Here is a 15,269-nt window from a genome sequence, read left to right as displayed (position 1 = left end):
TTAAAGAGCTTTCATTTATTCATCCTGCTGCAGGCCAGGCCCTTTGTTTTCATACAGGATTTTTCCTGTAAGCTATTTTTAACCCTCTTCACAGCATAATGATGTTTTGACCTTCCATTTCTCTACCTACATGCAGTTGTGTGGGTCATTTTAGAGCAAGAGGAATCTGGCTTTTGGCTCAGGGGAAAGGAGGAAGAAATTCTCTCTATTCTCTGCAGAGCTGGAGCATAGACATGGCAGGTTCCCAGAGCACTGCCCTGCTGATCTAGCTGTGTCACCCAAGCTAGATTGTCAGCATAAGTCATCAGGTTTCAGTATGTCCCGGGTTTCCCTGGTGACTCTATCTAAGGATTCATGATCTGATCCAGAGTGATCTGCTTTAAAATGTGGGAAGGCATCCAAAAGGGTGGATGTGGAAATCACCGTTCTGTCCTCAGTTCTTCCACAGCTTCCCTGTGTTACTGGGAGTTCATTGCTAGGGACTCTGAGGTGAGATTTCCTCCTCTGGAGGAGGAGGAGGGTGTTTGAGCCCTTGCAGCTTGTGATGTGAACCTGCCACGGGGGTGCGGCAGCTCTCAGAGGGTGTAGGCAGGGTGCAAGTCTCTGTCTGGTGGGACTGCTCATGTGGATAAACAGCAACTAGAGGGAGCAAAGTCAAAGATGTCAAAAGACAAAAGATGCCTGGACAGAACGGGTTGGTCTGTGGAAATCTACATGCCTTAACCTGCAGTGCCTGGGCTCCAAGTGAGCCTTCCTAGCTGCTTCTCTTGCAAGTCAGAGGCCCGGCATGGGCAGTGTCACAGGTGTCCCTTCTGCCGTTTGTGTCTCCCTGTGCTCCCGCTGCCCAGACGGGAAGGAGTACGATGTGTACGTGTCCTACGCGCGCAATGCGGAGGAGGAGGAATTTGTGCTGCTGACACTGCGGGGAGTCCTGGAGAACGAGTTTGGGTACAAGCTGTGTATCTTCGACAGAGACAGCCTCCCTGGGGGAAGTGAGTATCTCACAGGGGCTGTGCTCCATGCACCTCCTCTCTTTATTGTTCTTTGAGTTATTGATCATTGATTGCAACAAGCCTATCCAGATGATTTCTTGGATTTTTTTCCCCATCACTGTTAATGTACTCTTTTTGGTGTCTTCTGATGTTTTGGCTTCCATGACAGTGTTGCGGATGCTCCAGGCCATGAAAAGGGCTGCTGTGGGCAAATGATGGTGGTGGTTGGTTGTTTCAGTTGCTCTTTCGAGGAGTGATGTGCAGGAATGTCAGCATGGGGGACCGGACAACTGACCTTCATGCAAGCCCTCTGAGCTGCCTTAAAAAAATGGGATAAAGTCAAAGCTAGAAGAAAAGAGGCAGGAGAAGTGTTATACTGGATCAGACTGGTAGCTCACAGAGGGTAGTGGTGAATGCTTGTAAAAACCAGGAGTGTCTGCCTCAGGAAGGAGTGGAAGGTGCCAAAATCAGTGAGAAGATAATGTGCATCCCATTCATCCTCATTAATTAGGGAGTTTGTGTCTAATATGGCATACAATTAAGCTACTATTATTCAAAAGTACTATGTTGCAGGTAGTGAGACTCATCTCTTCAGTAAGATCAAGTCTTTTTCACTGTTTTGAGATAAATCATACAAGGTTCTGGACATAGTGTCTGCTGCAGGGAGGTAGGGAATCACCAAGAATGGAAGTTTGTGAAACTCTCCAGATACACATACCTTCACACAAGTTCCCCAGCAAGGGCACAAATCTAGGCAACACTCTTGATTTTCAGTTGAAAATCAGGCTGAGTTGGCTGTATGATCCTGATGCCTATTAAAAGTTCAAAGTCTGAATTTCTGCCAGTGCAGACCACCCCACTTTGAAGTCATGGGCTTTGGCTCAGGACCCCACTGGTGACAACACCTGTGCTGAGAAAGTCCATTGAGGTCCCTTTTGAGTAGGAACAGGAGGGGCAGCTGGGTTCTCAGCCCGCTGCCTGACGAAGGGAGCAGAATCAGTCTGGGTTCTGTTATCTTTGTCTCCCAGATGGTTGCCGGTATCTAGGAGCACCTTGAAGTTTGAGGGTAAATAAATATATATGTCTCAGTGAGACAGCTGCAATCCTGGTGCTGTTCCTTCTCGAAGAGAGCCTGAATGACATGGCAGGGCACCCTCCAGGCTCAATTTGCTTCATGCCAGCGTCAGGCTCAGAGCAGCTTTGCTCTGAGCCATTTTCACCAGATGTCCATCTCCCTCCTGTTCCCTCTGCTGTGTCATGCCCTGTTCATTTTGGAGGGTGTCATTTTCCTCCCAGCACAGCTCTCCTGGACTCTCTGTCCTTCACCCTTACCCCCAAACATTCCCCTCTGTGCCCCCCTCAGTCCCTGCCAGCCTCAAGCCGGCGCCAGCCCTGCGGAGCGCTGCCGGAGTGGTTTGTCACTGCGCTGCCGTCTGCGATGCTGCTGGGGCTTCCCCGGTGCTTCTTAGCCAGGATTTGACTAATCTCCTTCTCAGGAAAACACGGCGGGCCAGGCAATAGCTTTTGGCAGCTAGTGTCATGCCTCCAGAGTGTGCATCTGAGTCATGGGTAGAGTTATGTTGTCCTTGATGAAGAAACAGTGGGAGATGGATTATCCTGCAAGTTAGCTGACAGAAACGAATCAAATGTGCTTGACAGCTAAATGAAGTTGTCTGTCAGCATTATTTTACTCTCCATCGTAATTTCTGACCAGTCAAGAGTGTTCCCTTATCAGAGGAAGTGTGGGCGATCCTGCAACAGAGAGTACAAGTGCTGGGATTCACACTTAAAAGGGATTTTCACATTAATTGCAGGAAGGTGGCCAAGGACAGTCTACCTGCAGGTGTTAGAAAATTAAAGAGGAGCCACAATTACCGTGATGTGTCTCCAGCTCAAAGGGTGTCATTTTTGGGACACTTCACTAAAAGTCCTCAGAGTCAGTTCTAAAAATGCTCTAATCTGCTTTCATAGATGAAAGCAGCAGGAACAGACTGATGAGTGACAGGAGTTAGGATGGTAGCATTACCAAAGCAAATTATCCCATGAGGACACTCCGGGATGATGTAGATACTTACTTTGTGTGGGGAAACTGTGGCAAGAGGAGTGAAGGGAGTATCCAGAGTCATTTTGGACATCTGCCAGAGGAGGATGTAAGCATAGACATTGAGGCTTCCTGAAGCCTCTTCAGGGTGACTCTTTCCCTAGAGTTCATGTGTTGTTCAGCTGGCAATTTCCCTGCTTTGCTCCAGAGAGCCTCTTTTTCCCCTCTCACTAGAAGGAAGCTAAATCTGAGCCTGAGATTAGCAGCCCTCTTGGCCACAAGGCATGCTCATTGTACTGGGTGGTGTCACTGGTGTGTAGTACAGTGACTTTTAGGTGTAGCTCTCTTGGTTATCTCTGTTAGCATGGGAAGGAGGAAATGCATCGACAGGTAGTCTGGAGCTGATGGAGAAGATGTCACTGTATGGGGTGGTGGGAACCAGCCCTGATCTAGGAGGTCCCACCTGGAGTCACTTGCAGGGTTGGGAAGCACCAGTGTAGTCTAGAGAGGGCCTCCAAGGGATTTTATTGTCCCTTTCCAGAGGCACCTGGTGTCACAGCAGCAGCTCAGATGTTCTTGGACATCACTAACCACCTCAATGTTTCTTTCTCCCAGTTGTCACAGACGAAACCCTGAGCTTCATCCAGAAAAGTCGACGTCTGCTTGTTGTCCTGAGCCCCAACTACGTGTTGCAGGGGACACAGGCCCTGCTGGAGCTCAAGGCTGGCCTAGAGAATATGGCCTCCAAGGGCAACATCAAAGTCATTCTAGTGCAGTACAAAGCCATCAAGAAGAGCAAAGTGAAGGAGCTGAAGCAGGCCAAGGCAGCCTTGAATGTCATTAAATGGAAAGGCGAGAAATCCAAGTTCCCAAAGGGCAGGTTCTGGAAGCAGCTGCAGGTGGAAATGCCAGTGAAAAAAATTAGCCGGAGTTTAAGCCTTGATGGGTTGATGCATATCCCTGAAAAATGTTTGACACAATCAGAAAACAAACCAAAACACACCCCAAACATCCACAAGTTAGGCCAGGGGTGGGGAGGAACTCAGGGTTTTTTCCGTGAAGGACCATGTCCCGAGCATTTCAGAGGATAGTCATGTTTTCCCTGCAGCTTTGATATTGCTCTGTCAGTAGGGAGACCAAAGATGCGAACACCTCCTCTCTGCAAATGTATGTCCTTGTTATCAACCACACAAGCCCTGGGCTTAAGGTCTAAGTTTGCTATCCAGGTGCAATGCATCCAGTACCTTGTGATAGCATGGCCAGTACTGCTAGATCCAGTTCCTATGGGACCTTCATGAGCATCCAGGACAGAGCTTCTTTCCTCTCCTGAGTGACTTCACTCCTTTCTGGTCCTCAGTCCCTGCTGCAGAGGCTGAGGACCAGTTTGCAAGGTGTCTCCAGTGTAGAGCGTTTCCTGCCTGTCCCAGGTCTGTAGTCCCAATCACTTGTGGGATCACAGACTTCTGCTGCACTGCAGGGAGCGTAGACTCTTGAGGCTCCTCATCTTTGCTCCCTACATTTCCTTTGAAGCAGATGCATCCAGGTAGTTTGGCAATGGGAAACGGCTGTTAGAGAAGCATTAAAAAAACCCCACAACTCTACTGGGTGCCATTTCTGTTCTAGCACATCTATTAACAAGTGGTCAGTCTCTGGGACTGTGCAGTCTCACAAGTACTCCAGATCCTTCAGGGCTGCTTGTAATCCAGGGAAATCTCTCATGAGTACAGGCCATGGAGCATGTCTGAGAGATGTTTCTTTGTAAACTCAGGGACTTCACAAGCACTACAAGGAACCCCAATGTACTACTGAACCTGCCTACTGTCTCTGCCACTGGCTGGGGGAAAGCGTCGTGCAAGGTGCTTCCAAGGTCTTTGGGATGACAATGGATATAAGTCCAACTCACCAGGACACCCTACAAACTCATTTGAACTTACTAAAAACTACTAGTTCTGTCCATGTAGGCAAGACTATGAGGACAGGCTGAGAAAACTGGGGATGTTCTCCCTGGAGAAGGCTCCTGGGGGACCTTATTGTGGCCTTTCGATACTTAAGAGAGGCTTATAAGAAAAGTGGGGACCGACTTTTTAGTAGGGCCTTTTGCAATGGGACAAGGAGTAATGGTTTTAAACTAAAAGAGGGTAGATTCAGACTATGTCTTCCTTTACAATGAGGGTGGTAGAAGACTGGCACAAGTTGCTCAGAGAGGTGGTGGATGCTCCATCCCTGGAAACAGTCAAGGCAAGGTTGGACAAAGCTGTGAGCAACCTGATCCAGTTGAGTATGTTCCTGCTTATTGCAGGGGCGGTTGCCCTTTAAAGGTTCTTCCCAACCCAAATTGTTCTATAATTTTATGAAGACTCTGTCCTCTCTGCCTGGTTGTGAACAACGTTGCCATTTCTAATTCAGGGCTTAGGTTTAAACTATCTTTGGCTTTACAAAGCAAGTCTCCCCCCATCTCATTTCCAGCCCAGAACTGGAGAACAGAGGGTGTATCTCAGCTTTTGCAACATTCACACAAAATGGAAACACAAAAACCAGCTGTGTAGCTGTCCTTGCTTCAGCAGGAGAGGGCGTGGTGAGTTAACCCCCATCACACAGTTCCTGCTGAGGAGGGAAGTTTCCTTTCCCTTGTAGGACAAACCAAAGCACAGTAAGTGCTTTTGACTGGCATTGACATGTGCTATGGTTCACAATGTTTTCAAGTAAAACTACATGCTCGGGGGCTGTCTCCATACCCCTGTAGTTCCCAGTGCAAGGACCTGCCCACTTAATTGTGGAGTTCAGCATTACACACACCAAGTGCGTGCTTATTTTTATTGATGGTGGTTGCTCCTGAGTCACCTTTGACTCATGCAGTTGCTCTGTTGGTGTCCAGTGGGTGAAGCATAAGCATTCATAATGGCACTATAAAAGCACTACAATTTGGAGTCTATGCACTATTCACCCAGCTGAGCTGGGAGCTTTGCAGGCGTCCCAGTAAAAAGCTCTGCCTTAAAGGTGTGGTACTGAATCCTGGTGTCAGGGAAACCTTTTGCCCTTAGCATTTTATGATTAATAATGTTATTCCAGGGCTGCAGGGAGCTACAGCCCCCCCTGCCCTTGGTCGGGTGCTGTATGTCGTGTTTAGGAATGGTACTGCACAATTCAGTGCTCCCCATGAATCCATGTGCCCCTCATTTTCGCCATCTCCCTCCCACTGCAGAGGGCAGGAGAGGAGAATTGGAGGCTCAAAAGGTAAAGATCCTGCTGTGAGAAAAGAAAAATTTACTGGAAACAGCAATGAGATAAGAAAATGAACAGTAACAGCAACAATACGGATGACAGAGGGTACAGGAAGTAAATGATTCACATGGAAAAAACCCCAGCAATAGACAATACCTGGCTGCTCCCTCTGCCATGCTGTGCTGGCCCAGAAGGGACCCTTTCTCCCTAAAAGAGACCCTCTTCCCCCCACCCCCCCCCTGCAAATGTGAGGTGGTGTAGAGTAACTTCGGTGTCCTGGACACTGCAAAAACTAACCCTGTCCTGGCCGGAACCAGGACACTGTACAAACATGGAACAGATAGGGCTTCTTTCTTACTGTCCTCTTCATCCTCCCCACCCCATGTAAGCTTTGATTTAAGCAGGTAAAAATTGCAGTCAGCTTCACTGAAGGCAGTGGAGCTCCTCATCTGCTCAGAGGTGCTTAAAAGTTCTGTTATGAGCTTTTCTACTGTGGTTGTCTTTGGAGGGACAGAGCTGCTTCCCACACTCCAGAAAACGTCATTTATAAGAGGTAGCACCCGAACCCATGCTCAGCTTTGTGAACCCATTGCAACCGTGTCATTTTGCCCGGCTTCACCTTTTTGTTTGTGTTTTAAGCATCTCTGTAATCAGCTGCCAGACCTGCAGGCAGAGGGAAGGCCCTGAGACCAAAGCGGAGCTGTGTTAGATTGCCACATGATTTTTAAAAAATTGACTCCAAAATACTCATAAATTGAATTGACATCCCAGACCGCACTACATCACGTCTCACTTTTGGCTCAGTTACCAAGAGAACTTCTACGACAGCTGGTGAGGGGTCAGTAGCTCTGACCAAGGAAGCTGTGACCGGTCCGGAGAGATGGTCCCAAAAGGAATCGCCTTCCCGAGGCCTGGTGTCTCCTCTCAGCTGCTGGCTAGGAGGGCCCGTGCAGAGGCTGTCAGCTCTTCAGTGGTTGTCAGCTCGTGATTTCAGCTCAGCTCTGCAGGGCAGCCCCCAGGCCAGACCAGAGAGAGAGACGAGACGCCCCTGTAGCTGTTCCGCATGAAAGCAGCTTTATTGGTCCATACTCCGGAGAAGGGGAGCCAGGGACGGGCTCTCTCTGCCCTCGCAGGGGCAGGGGGCTGGCTTTATAGGGATACAGGGGTGGGTATCAGGGGGTAAGGGCCAATGGGTTACAAAGGATCTGCATAGGGTCTCCCAGAGGATTCTGGGTTTGTCTTCTTGCCATAACTAAGAGTAGCTCCCTTTCCAGGGGAGTTCTGCTGGGAGGTTTAGGCAATCTCCTTATCTCAGCAGACGTCTCTCCAGGGCAGTGTCTGGGCATACCCCACAAATTTCTGCTGATGTTTTAGTAAATCTGATCATTTTAGGAAGGTAAATCCACCTCATGTATTTTTTCTGCTTTTATTGAAAGAGTTTTCCAAATAATTAATAGACCTGGACTTTCTCAGGCATACACTGCAGTAGCCTTTGGTGTCATTGCAACCCCAGAACAGGATTACTGAGAGACATCAGCAGAGCACCCACAAGGCGAAAGGTGTGATGGTTTGGAACGGGCCTGAGAGGTCAGAGGGAGCAGTGTGGAAGGAATAGTCCTGGAGCAGGTTCCACTCACCTGTGAGCTTTACCACTGGCTTTGCTGGGATCTGTCAGGCCAGGGGTAAAGCCCAGTCCCAACTGTAAAGCAGATCTGCAAGCACCTCAGATACGCCTGTCGTTTCATTCTATGCCACAAGCGGTTTCCATTGTGGGATTCTGTCACAGCATCTGTCTGAATCAGTTGATTCATTTGAGTTTCTGTGCTCTAACCTAACATTTATCAATATGCAGCTTATGACAAGTTTGTCATTGTTATTTCATGGGGCAACAGCGTGGCACAAATTGGAAAAAATATCTTCCTTCCTCGTGCTGTTTGATGTCGTACAGCTGTTCCAGAGTTTTCCCTTTTCTGTATGTTTTTGCCTTTGTGTGATTTGGTCTGTGAAGTGTCAGTATTATTTTATTTTGCTTTTCAATAAAACATTTTCATTTTTGCATTTCAGTCCTTGTGCATTTCTCATAAGTACCATCTTCCCATTACATCTGCGAAATGCTGTTAAAGAAAGATGATTGTGTGTAGTCCAGGCGTCAAGACCATTTGGGGCTCCTCCTTGGAATGGGACATTTTCCTGGCTGCTTCATGCAGTGCCTGCAGAGGCACCTGAGCACCAGAGCCATCCAAGCAGAAACACAGTGACACACAGCATTCAGATGTCTCACAGCAGTGGACACACACACAGAGAAAGTCTCTGATCTGAAGCATGCTCACTTGGCAATCACAAGACAGAAAGATGGGAAGGAAGCATAATCTCTTTGCTTTAAAGATCAAATCAGAATCTTAGAAATCTGCCCAAACCACAGTAATCAAACTCACTCAGGCTACTTTGCCCATCACCTTCTAGGTTCAGTTGGCTTCATATTTTCTCATCCAAGTCACTTTCTTGCCCATTTCCCATGTTTGCCTGCCAGCAGGTAAGTTGAGAGCCCAGCACTTCCAGACCACTAGCAAAATGAGTACCTGTGACAGTCTATGGATTTGAGGTCTGTGGTTATGGGATCTGTGACCATAATCCTTACAATCTCTGTTACACCTTTGGGGTGCATTGGGGAGACACAAGCAAACCAGTAGAAATACGTAGTGTCTTCTGCAAGCATTTAGTAAAGATGGAAAGTTTTTTAGTATAAAGCAGATAACCAAGAGTGTTGAACCCCCAGGTCCCTGCAGTGTTACTGCTGCCTGTCCCATCCAGTGCTGTTTCACTGGGAGGGAAGATCCTACCTGCACACTGTGAAGTGTCTGCTCATGAGCTGGGTAAACATTGCAAACTGAACATCCCTAGGTATCCTGGTCAGCCAAGTCTAAATGCATCCCATTCTCAGAAATCAAATATATCTTTGGAAATTTGAGCGTTTTCCCCACCAAAAAAAAAAGTCTCAAAAAAGTCTCAAAAAGTATTTTAAATTCAAAATTGATAAAAGAAAACCAGCACTGTCACCTCAATCAAAACATTTCATTTCAGTAACATCAGAGTCATTCATGTTAATTGAACCTGGGCTTTTTGAGCAGGCAGGTAGAATAGATGACCTCCCAGGGGCAGCTCCTGCTTACATTTTGCTGTGGTTCTGTGATTCCAGTTTCAAAAAGAAAGACCTTTCAAACCAGCAAAAGAACTTTTTCTTTCACAAACTGTTGAAGCCTGGCTGTTTTCAAAATAGATTTCAATCAGTTGTAGAGAAGTTTGAATGAGGTCTAGACTTAGTAAACTGGAGATTGCTGCCAATTTTTTATGCCTTTGAAATAGGGTGATAAAAACATGTGATGGTGGTAAGTGACAATCCTGACAGAACTGACTGTCATCTACTTTTGGTTTCAATGAACCAGTGTTTTCCTGTGTGTGTTGGGGTAAAAATCCCCCCCAACTTCATATACAAGAAAAAAAACTCTCAAAATAATTTGATTTTAATTCCAGTATTTTGTTAACAGTGCTGTACTTTCTCCATTAGGATATTACTGTATGATCATTTTTCCTATCTTGGTCTCCAAATAATCTAGTGACAATGAGTTTTACAGCTGGTCATACTTCTTTGAAAAATATTGCTCTGTACAATATTAAAATAAGGTGCATCCAGTGCACCTTCTGCTGTGAGATAAGAGACAGCCAAGTGCTTGGCAGAATAAGAGGCATTGCCATTGCAGGGAAGGAGCAGTATTTTTATTCATATAAAAGACCAGTTTTCCACTGTCAGGGAGAGAGGAGAGTCTTCAGCCTGAGGAATGAAGGCTTTAGCAGTGTGAAATGGAAGGGAAGCAGAAGAGCTCTTTGAAAGACATTCCTAGAGGTAGATTTTTCACTCTGAATGTGCAAGAGCTCTTACTCTAATGATCCTTGTCCTGCTTGAACACCAGCTTGTCCTTGGGTCCCCTCTCATCTCAGGCACCAGCACTTAGTAAGTGTATGTGTTTTTAAAAGTTTTTACGGTTTTATTACTCAGCTTTTGTTAATTTGCTCTCTGCCACAGCCCTATAATTCCCATTCTTTCCACTGCTCACCCTTTAGCCACAACACCTTCAATATGCTTTCTGCATCCTGAACCACAGGTAGAAGTCCAAGGACATCCTTCAGGTTTGCTGCTTTTCAAAATTTGTAATAAAAGAGATGCTGCTCTTGCCTGGCACCATTCCAGCTAAGCTTCTTGCTGAGCTTTACAACTTGCAATTAATCCCAAGAAATGCTTTGAAGGACAGTATTTCCAACCCCCATGATGCCATGGGCAGCTGGTGGAGGGGTTTAAGGCTGACATTTTTGCTTTCTAAATTTGGAGGTTTCTACTTAAAAGATGAGAGAGCATGACAGGGGGAGGTGGGTCAGCCCCTGCAGTTCGATCTGTGGCAGGATGAGATGATTGCTTTGATCCCCTGATGCAAAGGGCTGCTCAAGCTGTGTGCAGGTGGTTCCCAAATAAGAGCCACCCTTTATCAAACGCCTCCACTTCCCTGGGCAGGACTGATGCTGTGCAGGGCAGAAGTCAGAGTACAGTCATGGCATATCCTGGCTTCTCATTTACTGCCTCAGCCATCTCAAAAACCCACTGCACAGCAAAAATGCTGCCAACAGGAGTGTGGGCAAGTCAAAAGTTACAGGGCTTGTGCCACGTTTCCCTCTGTGGGAAGAGGGATCTGTGCAGGTATGCCACCAAGCAGCTTCCTTAGCTTTTCTCTCCCCGCTCCCTTCTCCTTGTGCACCCCAATTCCTCTGCCCTTGTCCTCTTAGATACCACTGAAGCCGTGTTTGACTTCATCCAGAGGAGCCGCAGGATGATCGTGGTCCTGAGTCCCGATTACTTGACGGAGAAGAGCATCAGCCTCCTGGAGTTCAAGCTGGGCATCATGTGCCAGAATGCCATAGCCACCAAGCTCATCGTGGTGGAGTACAGGCCGCTGCAGTGCACCCACCCCAGCATCCTCCAGCTGAAGGAATCTGTCTCCTTCGTCACCTGGAAGGGGGAGAAGTCCAAGCGCTCCGGCTCCCAGTTCTGGAAGGCATTGCGGCTTGCGCTGCCTCTGCGCAGCCTGAGCGCCAGCACTGGCTGGAATGAGAGCTGCTCCTCCCAGTCGGACATCAGCCTGGACCCCGTCCAGAGGAGAAGGAGCCGCTTGAAAGGGCAGCCCGACCCACGGGGTGCCACACCTGTGACTCTCACTCACGGCGGGACGGCCTCGGCCTCCGAGTCAAAGGCCAAACACCGAGCCAAGCGCTTCCTGACGTGCCGGTGTTGTGGGACCTACTGCAATGGCAGCAGCAGACTCAAGCACAAGCACCAGGCCGTGGCTGAGCCCAGGTGGGACAGTCATCTCTGCAACCCGGGCTCGGGCAGGCCCCCGGCACAGGGGCTTCAGGGCAGGGGTCGAGCCGAGCCCCCACCGGCACAGGCCCCCGCTCTTGCCCTCTGCCATTACAGTGACCTGTCAAACAACAATGACTTCTACGTGCTCTAACCCATAGGCTGAAGCGCTGCTGGTGCTGGGCCAGTGGAAGAAACTCGCTGCAGCCTCAGACAGGATGTTTTTACCATGCCATAGGCACGGTGCCATGAAGTGTCAGTCCCATGCCTCCATGGAGGACTGCAGCAGTATCACTGCTGGTGACCTGGGCCAGGGACCTGCAGCCATGCACAGAGCAGCAGCTGGGGGCTTCCTGCCCGGGTGCTTCTCCTGAATTTAAATTGCAAAGTGGAGCTGAAAACATGTTTCTCTGGCGTTGCTTTTCCCACACCATGGCTGTGTTTGTGGCAGGGCTGCTGCTGGCGTCGGATGTGGGAGGGCAGGTCCCCAGCTGGGGCCCGGGAGGGAGGGAGTGGGGAGAAGCCATCCTGCTGGCAGTAACCTCTGGAGAAAGGGGAGCAATCCTGCATTTTGCAAAGGCTAAAGCTTTGCTAATGAGGGTAACGGGAGCCCCTGCCACTGCAGTTATCCACTGTGGTCTAAAAGAACTTGCTCAACAGTTTTAAGACAAGCCCTTCCTCTCTAAATAAAATTGATTTCTTTAACCTGCTGTTGTAAAAAGTTCCATAGGAACTGGTAAATGCTGGAGCACTGTTCACCAGGCAGTGCCGAGGGATACGGTTTGCCCAAGCTGGCTGGGGTCCCCTCCTGTTTCCAGAGCTTGCAGTGTGCTCCTGGGCTTGGTCCCCATCCTGGCTTCACCGTTATGATGAATTTGTTCTGTCAGTTGAGTGGCCTTCCACGCAGCAGGAAAGAAAACCATTAAAAATCTAGGGAAATGTGATAAAAAAAATTCTCTGAGTAGTCAATGAGCTCAGGGATAGGAGCAAGACCTCAAAGGCTCACAGAAAACCTCCGGCGCTGAAGCCGAGGGGTCAAAACTCAACCACACTTCATTAAATAACCAAAAGAGCCTTTGAACAGTCTCCCTGGGGCTGCTGTTTCATCAGTCCATCGAGCTGGCTGTCAGCAGTGTTTCCTACTCTTCTCCTGCAATGAAAACTTCATTTGTCTCATTCCACATTGTGTAAGGATTTCTCTCCCCACCGAGGAAGGGTGCTAATCCTGGGAGTCAGCTGCTCACCTTCAGCTGATGCTCTGGCATGACAGACCTGGTAATACACTGCATTTGTTTTCTTTCCCTGAGACCAAAAAAGGTCTCCTTCACCACTCTGCTCAGTCTCGTAATTGCCTATCAGGTTGACAGGTAATTATTTTTCTTCTGCCTTGAAAGTATGATTTGAGCCCTTGGGGTACAGGGTCTGGTAGCCCCCAGGACCCTTATCTGATGGCCTCAGGTGAACTTGCTGGAGCTGTGAGGAAGGAGGGGGCCATATCTCACCCATTTTAATAGTGCTGAAGTCCCGTTATAATTCACGTATCACTTTCCTTCCCTCAGCAGACCCTCTTCCTCAGTATTGCCCTGACTTTTTTGATCCTTTCCTTCTGAGATCAAGCACAGCTGACAGCTCTCCTGTTACAAGTCTCTGTGAGCTGAATCCTAACAGCCCGCTGCAACAGACTGAGAAATAGAAACCAAAAAACCTGGTGCTGAGTCAATCTAAATAAAACAAGGGCGATAAACCCCTACCAGCTCATAGGAGTTAAAAATTCAGACTCTCGAGAAGTTTCCAGGTGTGGATTTCTCTCTAATTTCCATCAGACACATTGTAACTTGCTCAGAAAAGCTTTGTCCATATGTGGCTATTCCCAGTGATCAGAGGAGAAGCAGGAATGAGATATTTGGAAGGCAAGCTGATACATTGCAGGATGCTTTGTGAGACACAATCAAAATACCATTAAATGGTTAAATGATTCCAGTTGCTTACAATTAGATGTGGGATGGTACTGTCAGTGAGTCTGGTAATGCTGAAAAGTGCAGCTACAAAACATAAATAATTTGTAATCAATCAGCCTCCAGAGTCAACATACTTGTTATTTGTTGGCATTTAAACAGCTCTTATTTACAGACTTTGCCCTTATTTGAGTGTGATATTGTCTCGGTTGACTACAACAGTGCAAAGATAGAGGAAACAACAGCTGGAGCTCCTCACAGATGCACAGAATGGCCAAATGCAGCCTTTTGGGGCAAACTGTCATCTCTTCATGAAAGAACAAATGCAAACTAGTAATGACCATTGTTTTTCCTTATGCTTCAACAGAGCCAGTGCAATTTTACCACTCCTTTTCTGACCTATCAAATGGAGCCAGGGTCTTGTTTGCTTTCACCACAAATACCGAGACATGGTGGGTTCCAGTGTGTGCAGAGACCCTGTCCCTCAAGGCCAAGGTCCCAGAGGCCGAAGGCACATCTCATTGGAGGGGTGTCTGAGCAAGGACATGGGGAACAAACCCCAGAACCAATTCTGCTGTGTTTGTCTCTCATGCTAAGGAAGTCGTTAGAAATACCCTAAGTCCCAGCTTGATGTCCTACTTTAGGACCAGAGCAAACTCTTTGCAGGGTTGAATTCTGCTCTCTGAAAATCTGTTAAAATCTGTTCATGTCCCATCTGACACTGACTGATGCAGATGGACTGTAGTCCTTCATCCCACATAGTTCTTTCAAAAGAACAGTTCAGCAGGAGCAGAGTTAGTATATATGTAGAATTTCTACTATATCCTAGTGTAAAAACATTTGTACAATGTTGACTATCCTACCTATGGCATGCAGTGGTAGAAAGCTACCAGGTCATGATGTGCAGAGCCATTTCTACGATATTTGCACTGCTACCTAGAGGTTTTTAAACTGTGGAAGGCTGGTGCTGTCAGGAAGACGCTGAGCATGGGTAACTAAACAGTTAGGGGACACAGACAAGTCACTCAATCCATCTCAGCATCAACCTGTCTTCACTTTAGTGACTGCAAAGGTCTGGTAGCTAGGAGGTGTCTCCCTAGCAAGTGCCACTGGACATGTCAATAGTGGGCTGCTCCTCACATCTGAAATGTTGGATGAATCACTAACCTGCAAGAACTAAAAGAAACTTTCTTTCTAACATAAAACAGAATTTTATTCTCATGTCTTACACTAGATGCTGATCTCAGAGCATCTGATCTAAGTGTATTTATAGCAGACATTTTCCCAAACAATGACAAGATTGTGAAGGAACCAACAGATGCCAGAAATAGGAAAAAAAATGCTTCAAACCTTTAATCCTTGCTCCACATTTATATTTTTTCTTCCATGATTGATTCACCAGCAATATCTGTGAAGGGCAGCACCACCTGTAAGACAGTGTTTGCCCTGTGGGACACACCCAGCCTAGGAGTATAACCCAGAGCCATGTCAAGCAGGGGAGGGCAGACCATATGAGGGTGCACAGGTGCTCCCTGCTCACCACCCAGGCATTTGGCCTCACCTGGCATCCAGAAAAATGTGGTGCTGTTCTGGAAATGCACAAGTTAAAACATTATGGACTGAGCAGGGAGGAACAGGAATGATCCTGCAGCTGC

The 15,269-nt window shown here is 47.7% G+C and overlaps 1 protein-coding gene across 5 annotated transcripts in view; it reads left to right on the top strand.

Annotated features, from left to right (window-relative positions):
- The window catches only part of LOC121670984 (interleukin 1 receptor accessory protein), a 50,313-nt gene extending 37,944 nt beyond the window's left edge, over window positions 1-12,369 (top strand). For 4 of the 5 annotated variants that reach the window (XM_042042051.1, XM_042042049.1, XM_042042052.1 and 1 more), the window contains exons 10-11: window positions 849-992; window positions 11,089-12,369. In XM_042042051.1, coding sequence (XP_041897985.1) covers window positions 849-992; window positions 11,089-11,813 — 869 coding nt within the window. In that variant the 3' untranslated portion in view covers window positions 11,814-12,369. Of the gene's footprint in view, window positions 1-848; window positions 993-3,648; window positions 8,319-11,088 lie in introns of those variants that run through there. The other variant, XM_042042053.1, reaches the window with a different exon arrangement.
- The last annotated feature ends 2,900 nt before the right edge of the window (window positions 12,370-15,269 follow it).

Source organism: Corvus kubaryi, unplaced genomic scaffold, assembly GCF_017639235.1.
Source record: "Corvus kubaryi isolate FWS band 111438036 unplaced genomic scaffold, C.kubaryi_AGA036_p1.0 37397, whole genome shotgun sequence".
Lineage (NCBI taxonomy): Eukaryota > Metazoa > Chordata > Aves > Passeriformes > Corvidae > Corvus > Corvus kubaryi.
The sequence above is the reverse complement of the archived record's forward strand: the minus strand, read 5'-3'. Positions and strand labels throughout refer to the sequence as shown.